Below are 25,039 nucleotides of genomic sequence, written 5' to 3'. Positions count from 1 at the left end.
CGGGGCTCGGGGTAGGAGAACAACTTCTGGAAAGCCATTCTAATAGTAGTCCCAGCTCTTGAAGAGATATCAAGGTTAACTCCAAGACACTTAGCCTGAGTCACTCTGATGGCCCCTAGCAGGGATCCTCTGGCTGCAATCCTCCTGGAGCCTGCAAGTCTGCCCATTCGTCTACCAGCAGGGATGTTTCAAGAAAACTGGGGGCCTAAGGTGCAGACATAAACATTTAATAAAATCAGAAATTCCGGGAAGTATTGTTACAGTTTGGCAATAAACTTCAAAATGCAGAGCAACCCAGACTCAGCTAGGCGCACAGCTCTGACAGTCCTGCTGCTCCCTCCTTCCCTGAAAAGCGTGCTGGAGGTCCTGGTGATGAAGGGTACAGGTGACACGGATAAGGACATGGTCACAGCCTTGGTCACACTACTTCCTTTGGGTCTAATTTTATTTTGTTCTTTTTTGTTTTGTTTTTCTTTGTTTTGTTTTTGTTTTTGTTTTTGGTGCTGGGACCTGAATGTAGAGACTCGTGTATGCTTAGCATGTGTGCTCATTTAAAATGAACATGAATACAGCACAGGTCCAGTACATAAATGCATCAACTGTCCCTATGAAGCAACATTATTTGGGCTCCATTTTTCATAATTTCCTTATAGCCACTCCCTCTTGTCTTTGGCTCAGATCAACTTAAGCATGTTTTAATTTACAAAACTCACTGAATAATTTAATGCCAGTTTTAATAAATAAATACCAAGCTATTTCAATGGTAATAAAGTTAGGCTTCTAATAGAAGAGAAAAATTAATACTTTGGTCAGATACTGATTAGTAAAGCATCACACTCTGGCTCATAAAACCACTTCTTAGAGGCTGCCTCACGGTGGTAAAGGCTCTGAAGTGCTCTATAGACTTAGTGAGCTAGTGGATATTAGAAAGGGGAAATATCCCAGGAAGAGCAAGCATAGCTTCGGGCAGCACCTACCTAGATAGGGGCCTTGTATACATACCTAAGTCATGTCACAGGGAAGAAAGAGCCTGACTTTTATAGCACTATCCAAAGGACTAGTCCCAGGCAAGAGGAGAAAACTGAATGGCAGAGGCAATGTGAAGCTTCTATGAGACAACCCTATGAAGAGAAGTCTGCAGGCATACTGCAATGCACCAGCTACTTCCCACCACCTCCATTTCCAAGCTAAGGCCCAGGGTCAAAGTTGAACATGGATCAGGAATGGTATCCAAGGGCTATTACTGTGTGTGTTCTTTAACAGAAGAAGTTCCAATCAGTCTGTGAATATAATCATTTATTTGTCTTTACAGTGACGATGAAAGAATGTACAGGTATCTTCTTTCAATAAAGTATAAAAATCTGTTTATATACAGTGAAGTCATAATAATCTTTAGTGGGGAAACGTATTTGGTACTCTTGATCTGTTTATATTAAAACTGTGGGGGAAACAAATATCTCACGTAAGTGCTACATTTCCAGTAGATTGCACCTGGCATCAGAAGCTCCACTTCATTTTAAGGGTCCTGCTTGATATTATAAAAGACTAATTTTAAGTCCTAGGACTCAAAATAAACATCATTTGGAATAATAGATATATACATCAAAAATACATCTAGAAAGGCATTGGTTAGTGCTAGTAAAAAGCTCTATGTGCTCAGGTACACTTTTGTCTTACAGGCAAAACCCGGTGGAAATGTTTTAATTCCGTTTCTAGCAATTTGCTCTTGGGGAAGGTCAGTCGAAAGTTACCTGTGAAGACAGAAGAACAATGACTTCTCAGATGAAAGGTCAGTAAGACTCACTAAGAATCCCATCTTCACAGTCCTGGGAGAACACTGAGCTCCAGGACTGGATGGGGATGGCTGAACACTGTAAGTCACTGGATCCTTTAAACTCTGGTATGTCATTCTGACGACCTTTTAATACCCAGTTCACTATCAAAGAATCATATATACTATTGCTTATACAATATTTCTGGTCTACAATTAGCTAAAACAGCATAAAAAGGAAACTCATGGGGCATATAAATAAAATATCCTAACAGACAACAGCCAAACCCAAACATATTTTTGAGACAATTCTACATAATAATGGTTTCTTGTACTTCACGGCATCTGTAGATGTGCTTGAGGCTTCTCCTGATTACCAGAGTGAGACATCACTGTGCAACTGAAACTGAACAATTGGTGTCTAATACAGTTCATTCTCAGCTGCACGTTTCAACACATTTGTTTTTGTCACTATTTCCTTTTCGTGATCATTCCTAAAATGCTTGATAGCCTGGGTACTTATCTGTAAGTGTCAAGTTTATGTCATATAGAAGATCTTGGCACGTTTCTTAACTAGATAAATAACCTAAATAAACAAATGTGCATCATTCTTGCATATACAGAATATTAGAAAGAGCACGAACATGAGGAGGCTGGCGTGCCAAGGAAACCGAATCTCAGAAGACTCCGCCTGCTATGAGCCATGGGAAGCTGGCCAGCCCCACCTGTTATCTACCTATAAGCTAGAGCCCAGCCTCTTCTACACATAAGGATAAACGTCTAATCAGGCTGTGTAATCATGCTCCCGGACTTTACATGCATATAGGCTAAACCAGTAGGTCACGTGAATGTAATTTTAATGCTTAAGAAGTATTCTAAGTTTTCTACTAGCTACAAGTCTAATGGCCTGATCTAACAATGTCTTCTTCAGGTTAGAATATAATATGCATAAGTCTATGCTTATTGAACATATAAAAATAATGGTGATTTTTTTAAAAGAATTATTAAAATTCAATCATTTCTCAACAGTCAGTTTGTTACTAGTGAGATGCACACTGTGCAAGGCCATGAGCAGGGGCCAGCTCCTGTCCATGGAGGGTGCCTTAACACCTGCTTGCTAATGTGAGCTATCTGAGTGTTGCCTGCAGAGCAACCTAGAAGGCAACCACCAAGGAAGCAAAGGTCTCCTTAAGTCTTAACTACCAGGCTCCTGATGCCCGTGCTGACTTCAGGAGTAAACTCCGGAAGAGAAGAAAACAAAACAAACCAGAACCAGACTGACAGGAGAGATGTGCCATCTCAGATTACATCTTGACACAATGGCACCGAGTACTGCATGTGAGCAACAGCCATGCAGACAGACCCCCTCCCTGGCTCCTCAGACACTGTGGATTGGATTTCAGACCACAGGAACATGCTCCAGATCTCTCTCTCTCTCTGGGAGATTTAACACATACCGAATGACCCCATCAGATTCCTACAGTGCAACCTTTCAGCTTGGAAAACGAAGTGCAAAACGGCCACACAGTGTCTTCCTTCCTGTCCTCAATGAGTAAATAAAAGGTTTAAACTAGGACTGAACCAGGTTCCCCCAGTCAGGAAACAGAATACTGAGAATTGCACTGAACTGGATCTGAACTACATGCAAGTCAGGAAATTCCGGGACCGGATGTTGCTCTCCCCAGCCATGTCAACAGCAGACGATGTCACAGATGTCAACAATTGAAGCCACCTTCTCTCACCTCCCTCCCTGAGCTCTGCTCCTCTAGCAAACATGACTCCCAGTCAGCAACTCCAGTGGAAACCCAGTTCTTCCCTCCACTGCCTCAAGCTCACTTCCGATCAGCCACCAGTCAGGCTGATTCTCCCACCAGACATGTCTCAGATCCACCCTTTCCTGCTCACCTCTCCCATCACCTTCAGAAAGCCACCACTGTCCCTTACTAGACTACCACAGCAACATCTCAATGGGTCTCCCTGCCGCTAAGCTTTCTCTACTCCAAGCCAAATAAGCAAATATGGTCACGCCTTCTCCAAGAAGTCCTGCACCGTGACTCCCAGGCCTTCCAGATTAGGCCTGCTGCCCACACACTTCCCCTGCTCCCTAAGGAACAGGCACTCTACAGTCCAATCTCTCATCTTCTCTCTGAAGAAACCAACCTTCTCTCTGTTAACCCTTCTAATAAACCACTTTCTACCCATGCTCTGCTTGACTCAATTCTGCTCGTCTTTCAGGACCAAGGTAAACGTTCCTTCCTCAGAACGGCTTTGCCGACCCTTCGCAACATGCTCTGCTCTGTTGTCTCTCCCTTGGAGATTCTGTTTCAGAGGGAACAAGTCATTGGCATAGGGTGGCAGAAATTAAAACAGATCTTGCCAAAACACAAGACAGAGGCTGGGAAGCAAGATGACACATCAAAGCCACAGAGTGTGAGTACTCAACAAAACAGAACACACACATAAACAAAGCCCACATGTGCATCTTTAAATAAATTCATGTTAGACTTGTCAATGTTCTTCCTGTTCCGTCTGTCTAATGTGCGGTACGGAGAATCTACTAACAGGGAAGATTTTGCTTATCTTCCTGCTATAATTCTAAGGAGGGCATGGCATCCCTCAGAAGGCGAATGAGGGCCAGCCATCCTTCTGAACCCAAGAGTCCGTTTCTCTTTCCTCTGCTTTCTCTCAGGACATCATAGACATTTTTTTCACCATTGATTAAAACCATATGAAGCAGGACAAAGATCCCTTCTAGCAAGAATGTCCTCACAGAATGAGGACAGATACAATAACTTACGGGTCCTTAAATCCAGAGGGAGGCATGGGAAGGACCCATGAAGGGACAACGACATCACTGAGTACTGAGTACACAAAGGGACACCAATATGAACGCGAACACCTTCCCTCTGCCTGTCTCTGCGTCTGGGGTTTGCTTACCTGATCATATTCTTAAGCGTCATCTCCACTGTCCATATCAATGTCTATCTCCTCTGTGTCAGCAGCCCGGGACAGGATGTCTGCCATCAGTGCTTCTTCCAACTTCTTGCGTACTTGTTGAACTCGCTCTTCCTGTTTCCTTTCAAAATCAGAAGGAAATGAAACTGAAAATTTGGTAAGTAATAAAAATGAAACTACCCTGAGTGCCCGCCATCACTTAGAAAAGCTCGCTTCCTCAGACTGCTCAAGTGCCGCCTCTATACACACAAACCAACACTGCAAGCAAATTCCACCTTCTCAAGGGTGGTTCTCTCTCATCTCCGGAGATTCTGGAGGAATCTCAGGAGATTCTGGAGGAAGAGATGAACTTCAGCGGCCTTTTCCTCAACTTCACGGATTTCAAGTGGGTGAAGACAACTTAAAAACAAAGGAGAAATACCTTGGCCGTGAAGCTGTGAGGGGAGAGAACATGGGAAAGGAAGGGAGGACAAGTACTAGGTGAAGGACAACAGAGACATGCTAGAGCCAGCAGGCCGGGCTCGCTCGGACATCCTATGGCTGGGTCAGTAGAGTGCAGGCCTGGGAAGCCAGCTCCACATGGAAGAGCCAGGGCTACTGAAGGCCATGACTGGGGACAGAGACCAAAGAGCATCTTTCCTCCTGAGATGAGCCTAGAAGGCCAAGACCGTTGTTATGAACTTCTCTAGCTTGGTGACTGCAAGGTGACCTCAAAAGTAACAATAGTTCCACATCCTAAAGAAAGGCCCTAAACTATTAGATGACAAACAAAAGCCAGGATAAAGAGGCTACTACTGGGGTGGGGATGTAGCTCAGTGGTAGAGTGTTTGCCTAGCAAGCGCAAGGCCCTGAGTTCGGTCCTCAGCTGAAAAAAAAAAGACAAAATAACAAAAAAAAAGAGAGAGCGAGAGAGGCTACTAAAATGTTCTGTAGCGCTATGGAGTCAGGGGACAGTGAGAGCAACTCCCCGAGGAAGGAGGAAACGGACATCCAGGAGCAAACAAGTAGGCCAGAGCGAGAAATAAAGAGGGCGAGGAAGAGGAAGAGGTCAGTGGGCTGGCTCCACACTGTGTGATAGGACAAAGGATGGTCAGACGTTTCCTTCTGTAAGGCAGACAGAGGGCAGCAGTGCACACACCTGGATGGCGGACAGGAGAGGAACATGTCTGGAGGAACATCAGATCCCTGGGGGATTAGCCAGCTGTGGAGTCCCCTTTGTTCTCAAACCCAGGGCTGAAGGACACCACATCCAACCAAGGTAAGGAAGGTAACATGCACCTTTCAGTCATGAAAACGCTTTCCATTTCCTTATTAAGAGAATTGGCACACAGGATTACTAAGAGCAGCCTTCCAGAGTGAAGTTTCCGACCGGGCAGGCAGGAGGAAGGCAGTGTAGGGTAAGCTGACCTTTACGGTTTCTTCACATTAGATGGAACTGGAGTGCAACAGGTGCTCGGGTGACGGAGCAGGGTCCAGAAGAGGACATTTGTTTATTTCTTACACTTTGTCTCCTCTCTGGCCCAGGGACTTAAAACTTTTGCCAAGCGACATCTCCGTCACATTAGCAGTCTCCCCCTAAAGACGGAGCAGGTGAGGCACAGATGCCAGACTGACCCACCAAGGAAGGCAGGGGTGGGGCCCGCTGCATCTGTGACAAGTCTCCTGAGCTCTAATGTATGTCACCAAGTTTCTTTGACTTTGAACATGATTTCCTGCCTTTATGCAGCAAACGGGCTTGCTGTGGGGGTAGGCAGTATTCTATGATGCTCTCCAAGAGCCCCCCCCACAGCCCACATATGTATACTGCTTGGGTAACTTCTCCCAGGAGGGTGGGTGACAACTGTGGATATGGTGAGATATCACTCTATAATTGATTATTAATCACAGACTCATTAATTAATCACAGGAAAGCTGAATCTAGTGAACCTAACCCAATAAGAAGTGTCCTGAAAGAAAACTGTGCGGGCACACAGAGAAGCAAGCAGTGGAGAACCGCAGGGCGCCGGTAAGGTAGAGCAGCCCTTGCTCAGCAGTCAACAACTGAACAGGGTCTCGGCCCTGCAGAACACGCTGAACTTCACATAAATGTCTGAACTTCAAAGACTCCCATGCTCCCGAAGGGAAGATGGTCCACACAGCACTGACCTCGGCCTAGTGAGGCTGAGCAGAGCCCAGGCTGTCCAATCACAGGACTGTGAGCTTGTAAATGACGTAAGCTTTGATTCAAGAGAATGTTACTAAGTATCAGAAAACAATTACCCCTGTGACTGAAAATATTACCAGGGATGCTGAGGAGATACACTTAATGCTGAGATTTTTAGCCACCAGCTCACCCAGAAAGCACAGCCTCTACAGCTAGAACAACAGGGAGGGTTGGCAGGCCCCGAGCACGAGTGAGATCTTCCGCAGAAGCTGTGCAGAAGCAAAGCTGGCTGCAGTTAGAGGAAGAGCAGCCATTCTTCTCCTGAAGCTGTGCCAATTCAACAGGGAAAGCTGCTTAAGGGTTCCTGCTACACCAGCTACGTCAGATGACTGTTAGACACGTAAGCCAAACCCCAATAGGGTTTTAAGACCCTACTATAAAAAGGTCTAGCTCTGAAGCCATCGGCATTCCCAGGACCCCAGTCCAAACCCTTAACAACTTGGTGAAAATCCTGTTCACGCTCGCAGTGTTCATACCAAGGAGGAAAAAACCTCGTTCCCCGCGTGATTATCTTCCACGAGGTCACATGATCCATAGAACAGCCTCATCTCTTGCTTTGATTTTTATATTTTGTTTTTTAAAATTCTTCAAAAATAAAGTTGATTGCAAATTTCAGGAAACCAAAGCACACGAATACAACCTTGAGCTGTTTTCTATCATTTCAAGAGATTACTTTAAAGCCCAAGAATGGTTTTCCAATTATAAACCTAGCTAGACTCATACACTTAGGAACATTTCCATATCAATCTTTTTTAGATTTACATGGAAACAAATACAAACAGAAAACTATTTTAAATTGGATGATTCCAAACTGCCATCTGCTGGTTTTGTCTAGGAATGATAGTCCAGGAAAACTGACTTAGATTCAAACAGAAACAGTGAAGAACACATATATACTGCCAAGTTTCTCCAAAAAAAAAAAAAAACCCACAATATACTGAGGAATTATTATCATCACTACAAAGTTATGGTACCAAAGTTCAAAAGTCCCAGAAAGTAATTTCCTTGGGATCTCACTATTCACCATGTTGCTTCTCTGAAATAATAGTTTGCTTCTACTTTAGGGTGCTACCAATCCAAACCAGATTTTCCTTTTTCTGTTGTTGCTAACCACCTGCTTTGTGGCCCAGCCTTAGAAAGAATGAAAGCTATTTATAGATGTAACTATGTCCTCTTGTATTCCTGACTCTGTTTACCTCTTTGCTCTGTCTTGCTCATTTGCTTCCCATCTAGCTCTACTGTTTGAGTATTGTGTGTACATATATGTGCATGTGCGGAATCTTGGGGGGGGGGGTGCATGCATATTTATGTGTGTGTGCATGGATGGGTGTGTGTCTCTGAAACAATTTAAATCTTTTCATGTAACAATAAAGCAAATGTAAGTAAACCTCTACACTGAGCTTGAATGAAATAAATATACTCATGATAACTAAACCGAACTTTAAAATGCAGCTGAGCCTTATAGCAGCAAGGCTACCTACACCTCTTTAAAGAAAAGCTGGTTTGCAGACAAACCAGTGCACAAAGAATCACAAAGGCCTGGGGAACAAGGAAATGGTGGGGTTTGGGAATAGAATACATGCCTTGAATGCTAGAGTCCTGGTTTTCAATTTCGAGCACTACAAGAGGCAACTCAAAACTAAAAAGAAACTGCATAAAAGGACTGATGGATGAAAGGAGCTCATTAGAGTCGAACTCCAGAGGCACCAACTGTAAAACTGCTGCCTTGAGAACATGACTAATGTGCTGATGACATTCTTGTGATGGTCACTCTGATACAAAGCCTATTTTCAGGGATATTTTCCTTACAAAGATCTTTATCACTTTCCATTCATTTCAGAAAAGCTCTGTGTCTTAGTCTGGGTTTCTATTGCTGTGATGAAACATCATGACCAAAAGCAACCTGAGGATAAAAGGGTTTATTTATGCACTTTCATATCACAGTTCATCACTGAAGGAAGTCAGGGCAGGAACTCAACAGGGCAGGAACCTGGAGGCAGGAGCTGATGCAGAAGCCACGGAGGGATGCTGCTTACTGGCTTGCTCCCCATGGCTTGCTCAGCCTGCTTTCTTATAGAACCCAGGACCACCAGCCCACGGCTGGCACTGCCCACAGTGAGCTGGGCCCTCTCACGTCAGTCACTGCCCTACATGGTTACCTACAGCTGATCTTAACAAAAGCATTTTCTGAATTGAGATTCCCCCTTTTCAGATGACTCTACCTTGTGTTAAGTTAGCATAAAGCTAGCCAACACTCTCTGTAAAACCCAAACTATGATTTCTGATAGATTCATCACTTATAGATTAGGAATTTTTTTTTTAATCTAAAAGGCTTGGAGCCAAAAGAAAATTCTTTCTTTTTTTTTTAGGGGGGGGAGAGGATTTACATACACACAGAGATATCTTGGGTATGGGACTTAAGGCTGGACACAGAATTCACTTCCACGTCACATACACTTTATACACCTGGTGTAAGGGTAATAACATCCATGGCACATAAAGCAAAGTTGTACGGCATCAAGCTGTTCATTTATGGTGTCATATCAGACCTCAAAAGGCTTCAGATGTTGAACTTAGTTTTAAGTTTTGAATACAGGTTGATCAACTGTACTAGCTGTGACACGGAATGTAAGGCTTTTATAAAAAGTATCTACAGGCAAAACCGAGGTGGTTGAAGTCATGGTAAAATGCCTTACCTAATGTCTTCATCTGTGACAATGAAAGCTTTGCAGAGGGGTTGAGATGTGTTAAGCCAGACAGCAGGGTTCTTTTCCACGGCCGCAGAGACTTGCCCTGTGATTGGTGCAGAGCTTGTGTGCAGAGCACTGGCCACGGCAGACAGAAGGGTCTCATCGTTACTACCCGGGCCGACTCCTGCAATGAGAAAGCCACACTGCTGGAAGAGAAGCGCTCCTGGGCCAGTGGGCCGGCCACTGCCTAACAGCCAGTGTCCTCATGCTCACTTAGGGTCACACAGGCAAACCTGACCCCGGCCAAGCGACAAAGAACAATACATACCAATAATAGCTACTATGTACCAAAGGACCGACACCAAACAGTGACCTTCAAACAAAACTTCAACTTGAAAATACATTTCTTAAGGCCCTCAACTTTTGAAAAGTTATGTCCATTTTCTCAAGAAGGGCCAACTACTTAAACAATCTAAGATCCCTATAAGATCACCATGCTATGCTCAAGTATCCCTATTAACATAGCCTGGATCAATTTCTTCCTATAGCTTTTAATATCAATTTCCAGGAGTATCTCTATTCTTATCATCTTTATTCTGAAACTTCAGGGAATGTCAATGCAAGCATGGCATATCCAAAACTTAATCATCTTTTTCAAATGACAAAAAAAAATTTAGATTCCTAGAATAAGTGCATACCTCATGCTTATATGGGCCTCTCACCATAGCAAAATTTAAGTGAACTGATCAAAAGTTCTGAACTTATTTAAAATAATAATTTCTAAGAAAATACAAGTAAGACATAACAGTACAACTGTACATTTGGAAGATTTTTGAGAAATCGATGCTAAGTCAAGATTGAGGACTGAAATTCTAGTCCCTGAAAAAATAATGCAAAACCCTTGAATGAGGCATAACCCTATGAAATGACAAGTAGAATGGCCACTGAGTCCCCTACCCCAGAATCACTAGGCAATATCGTGGGCCAAAGTATGTATTCCTACTGTAACCCACACAGCAGAGTTACAGGAGATCTTGGAGTTGTTCTTTTAGTGTAAGAAGATAAGAGAAAGAAAATGCTAGGGTGAGATGCTGCTACTTGGGAAGCAGGACACTTGGGAAACACTTTGCTCATCTGTAGTTAGTGCTAAAATCAGCACATGGGTTAAAGGAGATGACAAGGTGACCTGGAGCCAAACATTTCACACGGAAGAAAAAGAAATGCTAGGTGACATACAATACACAAGCATCCCTAGGACACACTTGTCATGTGTGTTTTCCCTCAGTTTATAACACAAGAGGCATGTCATCCAGCAAAGTACATGGTCCCCCAAAGCAAAGGCCTGCTGCTACAGGTCAACTGTGGATTGATGCACAGTACCTAATTACAGTGCCTGGCACACAGTAAGTACTTAATCAATATTTATTCAACTAAACTTAGACAGTACCTTGAAGGCCTTTGGGTAGTTCCATGGTTTTTATAATTTGTTCTGTTACATCCGATGCACTAAGTCCTTGCAGCCTCTTCTCCCAGAAAAGCTGTAAGGCAAAAATACCAGTTAGTAGACACATTCCCCGCTGCTGAACAATGCAATATAAGTCATTTCTGTAGTTTCCTATGGTTTTCTGATTTTTTTCCCCTTACAGCAAGCTAAATGAAACTTCAAACAAGAATTTTTCAACACATCCTAACTCCTTCAGATGAAATTACTCAAAAAGTGTTGTTCTGATTATGTGAACTCAATTGCTACAATATTATAGGCTGTTGTGGGTTATAAAGCTATATAATATAATTGCTCATAAGGTATCCTCAAAATAATGTAATAATTTGAATTTTTAAAAATTCATTTATCACACAATGCCAATGTTAAAATTTGTCAGAGAAAGAAAACAAATAATTATATCCAATATCTTTGGGGAAACATGATTTTTCTAAGACATTTATATGGTTAGCCTTTCAGTACAATTTAGGGGAGTCAATACTATACTTATTATTGATAGAAATTTTTGCAAAACATCTTCATAGCAGTCATGAATCACTTTCTCCCTGTTACACAGGTCCCTGGGTCACTTAATCACCCAGTAGTCCCAGTTCTGGTGTTAGTGAGCACTCAAGGCTCTCCCTGCCCCAGGGATCTACTGGGGTAGACAATATCTTTTCAAACACAACAGCATACTTTTACTCTATAGACTGTTTGGATTTTACTCTTATGTCTCACTGAATGTGTCCATCCATGCAGCATATTCTCTGAGTTCCTCACACACATTATGCATGTCTTATGGATGCATAATCCACAATGGTCCTTATCCTGCTTCTTTTTAAATCCCCATCATATTTACTGCAGACATGAAAAAAAAAACAAGGAATTCTATAGGACTCTCTTCCTTCCTTGGCCATGCTTTACTTCTTCAAAAGCTTTAATTCCATTTTACAGATACGGAAGCAATGGCTATGACACAAGATTACTGTAGAGAGTAAATAAGGTAATATACGTCAAGTACCTATCATACAGCAATCATAAAACCTACTATATTTACTTTGAGCAAGATCTGGCTACTTTGGGGGCCTTGGGGAGCTTAATATGTAAAGTCATCAGATAACCACCCATCAGACAAATGAGAAGATACAGCAATATAAACTCCTTATGGCAGAATAATATTATGTTGTGTTTATAATAACCTCAAAACGGGCACCAAGAGTAACCTCCAACAGAGTGCCTTAAAGACCTTTTGTATAGTTATATAGTTACGGGTCTTACATCTTTCTACAAGTAATATTCTCAGTAGAAGTAGAAAATGTAGCCAATTAAGAGTCAGTCAATACTAGGAAGATGGAACTATATACTAGGAAGATGGAAGAATTCAGTGAAAGTATGATGATTATCATAACCATCCCGAAAAATCCTTTCTGCATTCTAGTTACTCCTTGGTATGAAAATGTTATCTTTGTTTGGAATACCACAGCTATTATTTTTAATAATTAAAGGAAATAAGATCCAGTTATATTTCTCATTAATATATGCAGAATTTAGAGCTGGGAAGACAACTGTCAGTAAAGTGTTTGTCTTTCAATAATGAGGACCTGAGTCCCATCTCCAGAATCCAAGTGAAAATTCCAAGCATGGTAGCACAGGACTGTAATCCCAGCACTGGAGAGGGAGAGGCAGATCCCTGGGGCTTGCTGTCAAGCCAGCCAGTCAGCCCAGTTGGTGAGACATGCCATTAAGAGAATCTGTCTCAAAGGGGGTGGATGGCATTCATGGGGGTAACAGCGGAGGTTGTCCCCTGGCACACATATAAACACACACATAAAAATATATGTGTAGAACCCAAAGATATGTACGTGTATGTTACATACATATGTTTTGCCAGTTCATATTCACTGGTCAACTCACTACAGAAAACTACCTATGTACTAGACATGTGTAAACTTTTCCCCCTTGAAATTATTCTCTAAACACTAAAATATAATAACAATTTACTCAGCATTCACATCACATTAGCTGTTAGAAGTAATTATGGTACAAGCTAAAGGATAGAGGAAATGTGGAAGGCTAAGATGCTGGCATTACACCATCTTACATGGTATAATCTTACACAAACACAGAAGACTTGAGCAGTTTATGGACCTGGATATCAGTAGATGGTCCTAGAACCAATCTCATGAGAAAGAAATGACTCGACAACTTAATTTGTAAAAATAAAACAAGAGTACCAAAAAATAAAAGTATGGAATTATGGGTGGTTATGATTGCCAATATTTTATACCTAAAATTCCAAGTCCAGATACTAAAAGATAATTTTGAACTTATTACATTTTATTTTGAACTTTTTATTAATCATAAAGAAAATTATACAAAAAGTCAGAAGAAAATCAAGCAAAATATTGGATTAAAACACTGGTCCATGGCTCTTGTTTTTATCAGGTTATAATATTGCTGGAGGCAGCTCCCCAAACTCTAGGATCTATTTTCACTACCCTCAGTCAGTTTATAACTCACACTCCTTGGGGAGAGTAGGAAGGGGAAAAGTCTTCTTTTGCCTCAGTCAACCTTCCTAATGCTGCAACCCTTTAACACAGTTCAACAAGTTGTGGTGACCTCCAACCATAAACTTATTTTTGTTCGTACTTAATAACTGTAATTTTGCTACTGTTATTAATCATAATACAAATATCTGCTATGCAGGATATCTGATATGTGACCCCTATGAAAGAGTTGTTCAACCCCCAAAGGGGTCACAACCCACAGGTTGAGAACAGCTGGCCTAAATGTTTCTCAAGGTCTTCATGAAGTTCAGATGTTTACTAGGATTAGATGACGTTCGTCTGGAGTTTTCCTCAGTCAATCTCTGTTCAACAACAGTAATACTGACATTGCAGGTCCTTCCAAATCTGTAAGGTGACCTAGTTTCCTTTCTGGGCTGTGATAAAATACCCTGACAAAAGCAACTTGAAGAGAGAGATGATTTATTTAGCCTACAATTCCAGGTTACTGTTCTTCATGTTAGGGAGAGTCAAGGCAGAGACTTGAAGCATTAGTCACACCCACAGTGACGAGCACAGAGAGAAGGAATGCACGCCGACCTCCAGGATTTAGCTTCCTTTCTCCACTCTCACTGTACTTCAGAACCCTGAAGCCAAAGGAATGGTACTGCCAACAGTGGGCTACATCACACATCAATGCACACAATCAAGGCAATCCTCCACAGATATGTACACAAAAACCATCTAGACAACCAGACTTAGATAACTCTTGGAGGCTCTCTTCCTCAGTGATCCTAGACTGTTTCAAGTTAACAAAACTATCACAGGAGTCCCCATTTTACCATGGCTACCTAGACTCTCTCAGTACATTTTGTAAACACTACCATTGTCATCAATTCTAACATGAAAATCTGATTTTACCTGCCTAATTCAATGATTTTCTCAACTTAGTCTCTTTGCTGCCTGCTCTGACACAAAATGATCAATAAATATAATACTTAGGAGAAACATTGATTTAATAATTGAATCAAGTCCCAAAATCAATGCACTATTACCTTCAACCTTCAGTTATTAAGTACCTTTCTAGTCCTTACCAAGGAAATCGCTGAGTGTCTCTAAGATCTTCTTGTCATACTTCAGAACACTAAAAAAAATCAGACAGCTCCCAAGTGAACATCACTTTCTACTGCCCATGGTCTCAGCAATGGCCTTTCAAATAAATCACCTGACTGGCAAAAATATCGGATGGGATTAAACATCACTTGTAAGCACTAAGCACCTAAAAGGTAAGCAAGGGGCCATGCTGAAGAAGCATTCTGGTCACTACAAGGCCCCTGCCCCACTGCGCCCTCTTCTCTCGGGTCTTGATTTAACACGAATATTAGGGCATTAGTCGGGCACAGCTGCCTGCACTTTATCTACCCTGGCTTCCCAAATGGACAAACGGGATGGTGTGTCACAAAACCCATTTCTTTCATGAGACCAGCCACCAAATATGTTTACTGAAAATAAAACTAATCCCAAACACAACTGTAACATCTTTGCTTTTGAACTGCTGAAGTTTAACTTGTGCTTTGAGGGCTGTATTAGCTTGTCTTTAGAAGAGCATCAAGAAGATGAAGAAACAGGAATCAAAACCACACACAATTCTGGAGCTCCAGAAACTGAGCTGCTAAAACGTTTATCATTATACCCGTCCACCACCCTGAGAGCATTAACTCATACTCTGGAGAGATTTACACTCTTTGAGAAAGTCAGATTCATGGGAAGCCTAAGTCCTGACTGGATAAGTACCGATGGCATGAGCATGGCCATGTCAAAATCTCCAATGCCTCAGAACCATAAGAATGCCAAGGACTTCCCCAGGGCAGGCTCGGGGAATGTCAAGGCCTTCCATTGATCCCGGTACCAGTGTTGACAGTGTGTGCTGAAAGTATCAACCAGGGCTTTATCCTCTAAGATGACTGCAGCCTGAGACTGCTTCCCCACAGAGACCTCCCCCCTACCAACATTAACTCACCCATCTCCTCATTCAGATGTATATGATAACCACACTGAATTTCTGGCAGCTGGTAGGCTCTGTAGGCTCCATCAGGGCATATCAACCCCTATCCCAGCTTTCCCATATGTGTGTCTATCTATTGTGTCTTCATTCCTGGTTGCCGTCAGGTCAGTCCCAAAGCTGTGCAGGCTGCAGCACAGAAAGGGGTGGTTTACAGGGAAAGGGTATCAGAGAAACAATCCCAGCTCTGTAAGTGTTCTTGGAGCATCCATCCAATGCACAGTGTTTGGTAGGTACTGGGTGTTCATGTACTGGCTAAGGAGCTCTGTTTAGTGAAAATAAACAAAGCCAGGGAGACCACTGACTGTAATGATGGCAACACAACATTAATCTCATCATTAGAGAATTGGGGAAATGCACAGGAATATTCTATAGGCAAACAGAAATGGAAAGCAATGCCTACCCAAAGAAGTAGCTTAAGCAGTAACCATCATTCCTTAGTAGTTTTACACAGAGCAGCCAAAGCGGGTTATTTTAAATGTATATCCTAACGCCCGACTCTCAGAAACTCTGCTCTATAGGGCTGGGTTTCAGCAGTTAATTATTGATTTCGGTTTTGTTGTTGTTGTTGTTGTGGTTGTGGTTGTTTTCCTAAGAATCTTAGGTGATTCTGATGTGGGCCTAAGAAGCCTAGTTTACGTTGTGGTGAGAGAATAGCAACTCCACAACTGCACCAACTATGCCTGAGGATAGAAAGCTTGAATCAGCCTCTTCACCTCAGGGTCTAGAGGACAATAGTAGTCTCCTGCCATTTTATTTCACTGTAGGAAGATGTGTTAAAGTAGTCAAACGTTTACTGACTGTTTAAGTATAAAGAAAGGGCTCACCCAAAGTTTATCTATGCAGCACAGCTACACTCAGTCACAGGACCTCTGGGGCACAGGGACAACAGCGACAGGTGACAACCACCATTTAGAGACCCGTAAGTCCAGCCCTCTGGTAAATGCATTATTACAGGAATTTAGTCACCTTTTGCTGCACCGTTTATAGATAAAGAACCTGAGGCTTCTAGGGCCTGGACAAGGAGTATGCAATTCATCTAGAATTACACCCAGGTCAGGAAATCTAAGTAGACCTGCTCCAGACAACAAGAGCAGGAAGAGCACTCAGTGTCTGCCCTCTGCTGTGGATATCGCTCTATATAAATAAAACACTGATGGCCAGTGACCAGGCAGGAAGTATAGGCAGGACAAGGAGAGAGGAGAATTGGGGAAACAGGAAGAAGGAGGGGGAGACACTGCCAGCCACCGCCAGGACAAGCAGCATATAAAGATGCCAGTAAGCCATGAGCTACGTGACAAGGTATAGATTTATAGAAATGGGTTAATTTAAGATATAAGAACAGTTAACAAGAAGCCTGCCACGGCCATACAGTTTATAAGTAATATAAGCGTCTGAGTGATTATTTTATACATGGATTGTGGGACTGCAGGGCTTGGTGGAATCTGGAGAGAAGCCCTCCAGCAACAGCCCTCCACTGGACCACACAGCCTTGGATTTCTCTATGTGACTTCCAAGGTGGATGACAGATTTATACCTGTTAAGAAAGCTAATGAATTAGTCTGAAACCACTTGAAGTACAGGATCCACTTAAGGAACCTACAGGCAAACACTCTGCAAGTCATGTCTGATGTCTGCCTTCTCTTTATGCAGAATAAAGAGGCCAGGGTGAGTAAGGCTTTTATCTAAAACTTGTATAGAGTCTTAGGGAGACAGCAAACTGTTCTTGGACTAGGTCACATGATTTTTTTAAAGTATTATTTATAGTCTCTGCAAAGAAACTTTCTTGGGCCCATCTACAAATGCCAATCATCTAAATCAACAAAATTTTCAGAGGATGGAGATTTCAAAATAAGACTCTCCCTCTAAGAAAACATTTCCAGGAACATGACGCTGACAATATATATGAGTAAGTACTTCATACAGCAAGTGGAAAGAAAGGGTGTCTCACTACAAATATGTGGCTGAGAGCTCCCAATTTTATTCTGTAGGAATACTGTTCTAGATTACCTATACCAACACCTATTTCTCATAACCATGGCGGAAGAAATCTGTACCAAACATATCATCACTATTTACATCTACAAGTATATACAATTTGGAAAGTATCAGTGTTTATCTGTTTAGTGTTAAAAAATTCTTTTGGGCTGGGCTGGTGGCGCACACCTTTCATCCCAGCACTCGGGAGGCAGAACCAGGCAGATCTCTGTGAGTTCAAGGCCAGTCTGGTCTACAAAGCGAGTTCCAGGAAAGGCACAAAGCTACACAGAGAAACCCTGTCTTGAAAAAAAAAAAAATTCACTTGGCATAAAAATGCCTTCCATAGTTACTCAGGACCTCATCTTGACAGTCAACTTGGGAAAATACAAATATATAACTTTGAATGGCAGAGTGAGGAGAAGGGGGCCTCAGACTCGGACCAACCTATAGTCTAAGCCTTGGTTTGTCAATTACTTCATAAATTTAGCAGCTATCCCACTATAAGCATCTGTTTCCTTCCCTATGAAATGTAACAATAAAAACAACCTCAAATGGTTATAGCAACTGAATGCGATTTTCTAAACACCTGAACAAATGCAGGACAGAAACTACCAGTTGACCAGTATGCCTGATAGCAAAAATTAACTAGTATGCCTGGATCAAAAATTAAATTTGTCATTTTAATAAAAATTAGAAGGTAGAAAGAAACAAGACAAAAATCAGTTTTGAAGGGCACTGAAAATTGAGACTGAGCACATTCATAAGAGTCTGTCCTTCTCTTCCAATAGTTCTACTGGGAACTTCTTGATACTTCAAGCATCTTTAAATTCTTCTTCCCTTCCCTCTCAGTCAAGCTGACTGCCTCCCAACTAGGCTCAGTGTTGTTGGGAATATTGGGAAGCAATATTCACTACCCAATGTGCAAGGCTACTAGAAAATGAAAACACGGAGCCCCTTATTTAAAAAGGACTAAGAATTCCAGAGCACTAAGAGCACAACCTCAAACCAGGCACAGGGCTCTTCCTTATAATAAGGAGCTCTTCTAAACACATGGCCTCTGCAGCTGCACACAAAGCTGGTAGTCAGTGGTATAGAGCAGCACTGGATAGAACGGGAAGAAGAAGTGTGAATCTGTGCTGGGCAGCAGCACTTCGGGACATGCTGCAACATAATTTCAGCCTGCAAAATTTCCAAAAAGACAACAGAAAATCATTCTGTTCGGACTATACAGCAAAAGCTCCCCCTCCCCAAATTCTGCTAAAATGACCCACGGAGTTTTCCTCCCTGTAGTGCCACAGTGGAAGGACAGAGAAAGGGGCCGTTGCCATGGCTCTACAGAGCCATGTGAGCAGGAAGGGGAAAGCCTAGGGCACATGAGTTGGGCAAAGACATTTGGGGGCTGCTGGAAATGGGACGGTGCCATAGGTCCCAAAGGGTACTGACCAGCCATGCTGCTAAAGCTCCACGGTAACTGTCTGAGCAGTTGGGAAGCCCTGCTTTAGACACTTGTGGCTGGGGATGGCTTTGCTTTGCAAACTTCTTGATGATTGCAGCACAGGCAGTGACTGTTGCTGTGACCTCCTAAGACTCACCTAGCAGTCTATCAGTTGTCTGGATGAACTGAAGCCTCCAGAAGCTCAAAAGCCTGTTCTACCTCAAGTCCAGTAGATGGCAAAGACAGCTTTTAGTTAAGACAACTCCAAACTGTAATTTCTTGTTATTTTTAGTCTGTCTATTTCTACACTGTAGTGATGGTAAACTCTCAGATAAACCTCAGGAGAGCTGAGCTTGTGTCCAGAATGGCAGGCAGGAGAGAAACAGACAGTTCCTGTGCTGAAGTCATCAGCAAGTTTGAAAAGTGAAGCCCTCCCGAGCCACAAGCGTCTAAAGCAGGGTTCCCAGTCCGGCTTTCTGACAATTCCAGTGCATTGTTAGCAGCCTTTGGGTGCCTGGGATACCCTCCCGTTTCCAACAACCCAAAAACTGTCAGAACCTTGCCAGGAATCCCAGGGTATCAGAGAGGAAGAGGGAGAAACAAACTGGTTTAGGATGGAAAGTTCTGGTGCAGAGAGAGGACAGAAAGGCAGGGCATTTACACTAGGGGACCCGGATCTCAGAACAGACAGCTAGAGCTTAAGGCCTCTACTCTATGGGATCCCTGCTCCATCTCACCCTTTCTGGATCTGTCAGACCCACCTAAGTACTGGAGCCAGCTGCACCTTGTGTCCTGCCAGATAAAAAGGGGGTCAGTCAGCGTGAGATGACCCAGGACCACAGTGACAAGTAAACTCAGTGGTATTTCTGGTGGACTTCTCATTTTATTTTGCTTTGTTTTGGCAGTTTTTATCTTATTGGTCTTTTGATTATTTGTTTAGATTTCTTTTTCATGTGTTTCTTGTGGATTTTTCTGTGTTTGTTTTTGTTTCCTGGTTTGTTTGTTTGTTTGGAAAGAGAGAGAGGAAGAGCATATGTTAAGTTGGTAAGGAGGTGGTGAGGATCTGAGAGGAGTTTGAGGATGGGAAGATATGATCAAAATATATTGTATGAAAAAAATTAATAAAAATATTTTAAAAAGTTGAAATTCAGTCAATTTCTGACGACAACGTACATGGCTACAAACAGCAATTATTAATTATTAATAATTCAAACACACTGGATTAAGTCATGCTCTGTGGAATATTCTGTGATACTAGAACCATTCTAAGTTTGTTTATTTTGGAAGATGTGGAGTTCCAAATGTCTGAAACATTTAAAGACAAGACACATGCATCAGAATGTAATACACGCACAGATTTTAGAAGGAGTAACTCTCATATCCACAGCACCACAGGGCATGCTAGCGCAGCAATCTGACGCAGACTTTTGTGAAAGGCGGGACTCCTACTAAAGTGACTTCTCATGTTCAAATACAGACACAGTAATAAAGCAAAACAGACAAGCTGGTCTTGAACATGCTGCTTTATGTAAATCCTGTGTGCAGCTATCAGTAGCCTCAGATCTAGCTAAAAACCCATACAAACATATCTCCTCAAACTCAGCAATGCAGAAGAGGAAAATGTATTTTGACCCTCATAAATCATCTTGAAATGTATTTTCCCTCTTGCAATAGAGTCTCCACTGGAATAAAAATTAACTGAACACTGGGAAATGTGCTGAAGTTCAGAAGTGAAACTAAGCAAGTCTTCTAAACTATCTTGAAACTCTACCTCTTTCTGTTTATTTTCAACACCGTAAGCTACAAAGTAGCACCTGAACCGAGGGGCCGTGAGACTTGATCCCAGGGCTGACTAGAAGCGCCAGGCACTGAGCCTCTCTGCCAAGTCCTCCGCCCACCTCAGGTGTCTCATGGGAGAAAACAGTGTCCTGCTGCCTTGCTGAGCCTGCTCCACACCCAGGCTCCTGGTGCACCTCCCCTGCCTCCTCCTGGGCTGCCGTACCCACTTCCCACATTTGCTATCATTTCCCTTCCTCTCCTTGGGTTTCTTCCTTTAAAAGTACAAGTTCATTTGAACTCTGCCCACCTAAAACACGTCCTTGTTCATGCTGCGTCTCTCTCAAACCACCTCTTTACTCCCAGGAGAGAAGGCCAGGCCGTCTGACTTCCTGACCTGCCATTCTTTCTCTTCCTTCTAACTATCTACCTACCTGACTCCACCTCTACCTATCATAGTAGCAATGACTCTGCTTACAATCACAGCACCTTCTAATTCCAGATCCAATTCTTGTGTCAAGATCCCTCTGCCCAACTCCCCTGTCACCTGTACTTGCTGTCAGGGGACTTAGGAAGGTCTGTCTGCCTTCAGGATGGTTCTCTGTCTGCTCCAGTATTTTCTACTACTGTTAAGCAGCATATTAAAATACCTAATACTCAGTACCAAAGAGAAAAGGACAAATCCATAAGAAATGATGTAACTTTCAAAGTATGAAAGGAGAAAAGTGAGAATACTTTATCCAACAGAAACAAGTTCCCTTAAAATCTCACTTTTTAATAGTTCTAACCTCCAATCTTCAACTTGGTCAAGAATATGACAGTAACACATTTTCTCACATGGCAACATGCAACACAGCACAGATGTCAGAACACAGCTGGCATGCAACTATCCATGGGTTACTGTCAATCAAAGGAAGGCGGGATTATAGGAAGAGGGCTAGTTTGACAGCTAAATGTCTTAATCCTGGCCCAGCACTAAACACATGTTTTAGCTTAGGGAAATTCTCTCTTAGATGTATTTTCACTAGAAGACTACAAACACTAATCATGGTCACTTCTATCACAGGTTATCAGAACATTAAAAAACTATGAGGTAGTTCTTTGATAACACAAATTTTTATCTAATTGCTCAGAATTTTTTTTATAATGTTAGCCTTACAAAAATTCAGTGGATACCATATTCATTTCATAAGGTATTTAATCTGGATCTAATCAGAGAATTAAGGATCTTGGGACTAGGAATGATGTTCAATGGTAGAGTACTCTCCAGGACTGTAAATGTAGTTCAATGGCAGAATGCTTCCCTTGAATTTACAAAGCTCTGGATTTGGCCCCAAATTCCATCCAACAAAATAAAGGAGGGAGAAAAAAAAAAGAAGTAAAAATATCTTGTCACATACTTATAGACTAAAGCAAAACCCAGAAAATATGCACTTTACATCCACCAACTTGAAAAGTTAAATACATAAGACACTAGGTTGCAACTTTATAGGCAAATTATGTTTCTACCTAAAAGGAATTCACTGACCAATGTTTAAACTGCTCTATTTAAGATCAGTTCCATTTAACATCTGAGCTGTCTGGTTATGGCCAGCTAAGATAACTTAAATACCATGACCTGCAGAGATCAAAGGACAAACACAAACCACTCTACATTTTCTCATGGTGTCCTAGAAAGACAGGACTAGATGAGAAACAAACGAGGTAAAGCTTGATTCGTGTGGCTGCAAAGCATAATGTGATCTCATGTTAAGGCTAAATAAATACCAACAGTTCGGTCTAAAAAAGATCAAGAAGCAAACATAAGGGGACAGGCAGGGTTGATGAGGATGAAGGAGGAGTAACTACCTGCTACAGTGGTTTCTCTAATACTGCTATTACTCCTCTCTAATCTACACACAGCACAATATTGTCACCAAATGTCTGAAGGACTAACATCATCCTAAGATGTCTATGAAATGAGACCATCATCCACAGTGCTGACATTTCTCGGGTGCTACTCCCACTAGGTTTAATCCATAACACAGGAGGAAAGAAAAGAAAGGCAGAAGGAAGAAAGATATGTAAAGACTGTCTTGAACCAGAATAGCAAACTTCCAAAACTTGCACTAACATCTATCAAGAGGTTTTGTGAAGCTGGTAATTACAGTACTGCAGCATCAGGAAGGAACAGACAAAGCAGCACAATAGAGCAGAGAGCCCCAAAATAGATCCATCTGTACAAACAGATCAAAAGAGCAGAACAAAGGAATCCATGGGGCTGGGAGATAGCTCAGTCAGTAAAGCGCTTGCCCGGCAAGCACAAAGACCTGATTTAGATCCACATGAAAAAATGCTAGGCATGGTGAATACAGAAGGAAGTCCAAATCTGCCTTTCATCTACGTAAGCATTTCATCAATGACAAAGCAGAGCAATGGAAAAATATTTTTTTTAAAGAGATAGTGCTGTGTCATTTGGATGTCCTTATGTGAGAAATAAATCCACCTTCCATCAAAGGTCAGTTCTTGGTGGTGTAGATCTAAACGTAAAGCAAGCTTTCAGAAGATAACCCAAAGGATTACGTTGATAACCTTCAAGTAAACCAACAGGTAAGAAAAAAAGAAGTGGTTGAGATTTAACAAATACACTGTGTAACTGCTACCAGGTCAAAAGATAGGGAGGGTATCACAGGCACACAGGTCTCTGTTCAAGTCTCAGCCACCTCCCAACTTCCTTAAAGCTATGAGCACATATTTCTCAAAAGACAATCTTAAGAGAGTGAAAAGGTAATCTACAAACTTGAAGCAAATATTAGGATTTATATCCAAACATACATAAAGAATTCTTTTAATCAATGAGAAAAAAAAAACAATCCATTATAATAATGAATAAAAACTTGCAAAGGTGTCAATGAGACGGTTCGGTGGGTAAAAGAACTTGCTGCCAAGCCAATGATGACCCTAGTTCAATCCCTAAACCCACACAATGGAAATAGAGATCTGACTCTGGCCAACTGTCCTTTGGCCCCCACAGCTAGCTATGGCATGATACTCACACAAAGAATAAAGTAATAAACAAATCAGAAGCCTTGAAGCGGTACTATATCAGAGAGGATTATCCACATGGCCAAATCACAAAACTGGTTATTAGTGCCACTACTTACTACGAAAATGCACACACATTAGAACCATAAAAGATACCACTGAGTACATACTGAAATGTTTCCAATTCCAAGGACTAACAACAGCGAGTATCAACAAGGACTTGATGTGAACTTCACATTTTTGACGGACATGTGGGTATGGACAACCACTGAGAAAACTGTTCAGTGTCTTCTACAGCTGAACATATACTCTATGACCCAACAGCGATTCTGGGTCTAACCCCAAAATTAAAAACCATACTAGAGCATTCACTTGAAGCAATGTAAGAATCACCAGTTTAAAAAAAGAAAAGGAAAAAGACAGAATCTAAGATGAACAAACAAACAAAAAAGCCAATACAGAAAAAAAAAATAGCATCAACCAAATGAAAGCATCCTTATAATTAATATGCTAACCAAGTTAGGAGCAAAGATTCTATCCATGGAAAAAGAAGAGCAAATGATCATAACAACAAAAAGGCCACTCAAAATCAAAAACATGATCATCAAAATACAAGCTATGAAGAGTTAGAAATTAAAAGAATAGTTCACAAAATAAAGGAACAACAAAATGAAGAATATACAAGCAAAATCATAGGCGAATTACAGGTAAATTCTAAGAAGCCAACATACACATAGAAAGATAAAAACATGAGGGATTCAAGAGAGAAGGAAATTCTGGAAGAAAGGATTAAAGAAATGTTCCCCAACAAAGGGCAGGAATCACCTATGTCTCCTACGGAGACCCAGATCAAATGAAAAGACCTGAGAAACACACAGGGATTTCTTCTTTGTTTTGCTTTTTGAGATAGGGAGTCTTTTTACACAGCCCAAACTGGCCTTAGATTCTCTATACTCCTGCATTAGCCTCCTGAGTGCTGGGATTACAGGCATGCACCACCATGCCTGCCTATCTCTGTCCTCCATCTTTCACATAAAATACATGCTTAAGTATATATATATATATATATATATATATATATATATACATACATACATATATATACATATATATATATATACTTATTTTTCGAATAAATTCCTTAAAATCATATATAAAA

General features: G+C 41.7%; 1 protein-coding gene across 1 annotated transcript in view; it reads right to left on the bottom strand.

Annotated features, from left to right (window-relative positions):
* Positions 1–1,278: 1,278 nt before the first annotated feature.
* The window catches only part of Mbd2 (methyl-CpG binding domain protein 2), a 59,904-nt gene continuing 36,143 nt past the window's right edge, over positions 1,279–25,039 (bottom strand). The window contains 4 exon segments of the mRNA XM_028864716.2: positions 1,279–1,751; positions 4,709–4,847; positions 9,626–9,803; positions 11,067–11,157. Of these exon segments, the coding sequence (XP_028720549.2) occupies positions 4,721–4,847; positions 9,626–9,803; positions 11,067–11,157 (396 nt within the window). The 3' untranslated portion in view covers positions 1,279–1,751; positions 4,709–4,720.

Source organism: Peromyscus leucopus, chromosome 19 (assembly GCF_004664715.2).
Source record: "Peromyscus leucopus breed LL Stock chromosome 19, UCI_PerLeu_2.1, whole genome shotgun sequence".
NCBI classification, from domain to species: domain Eukaryota; kingdom Metazoa; phylum Chordata; class Mammalia; order Rodentia; family Cricetidae; genus Peromyscus; species Peromyscus leucopus.
This window is presented reverse-complemented; position numbering and strand designations above follow the sequence as displayed.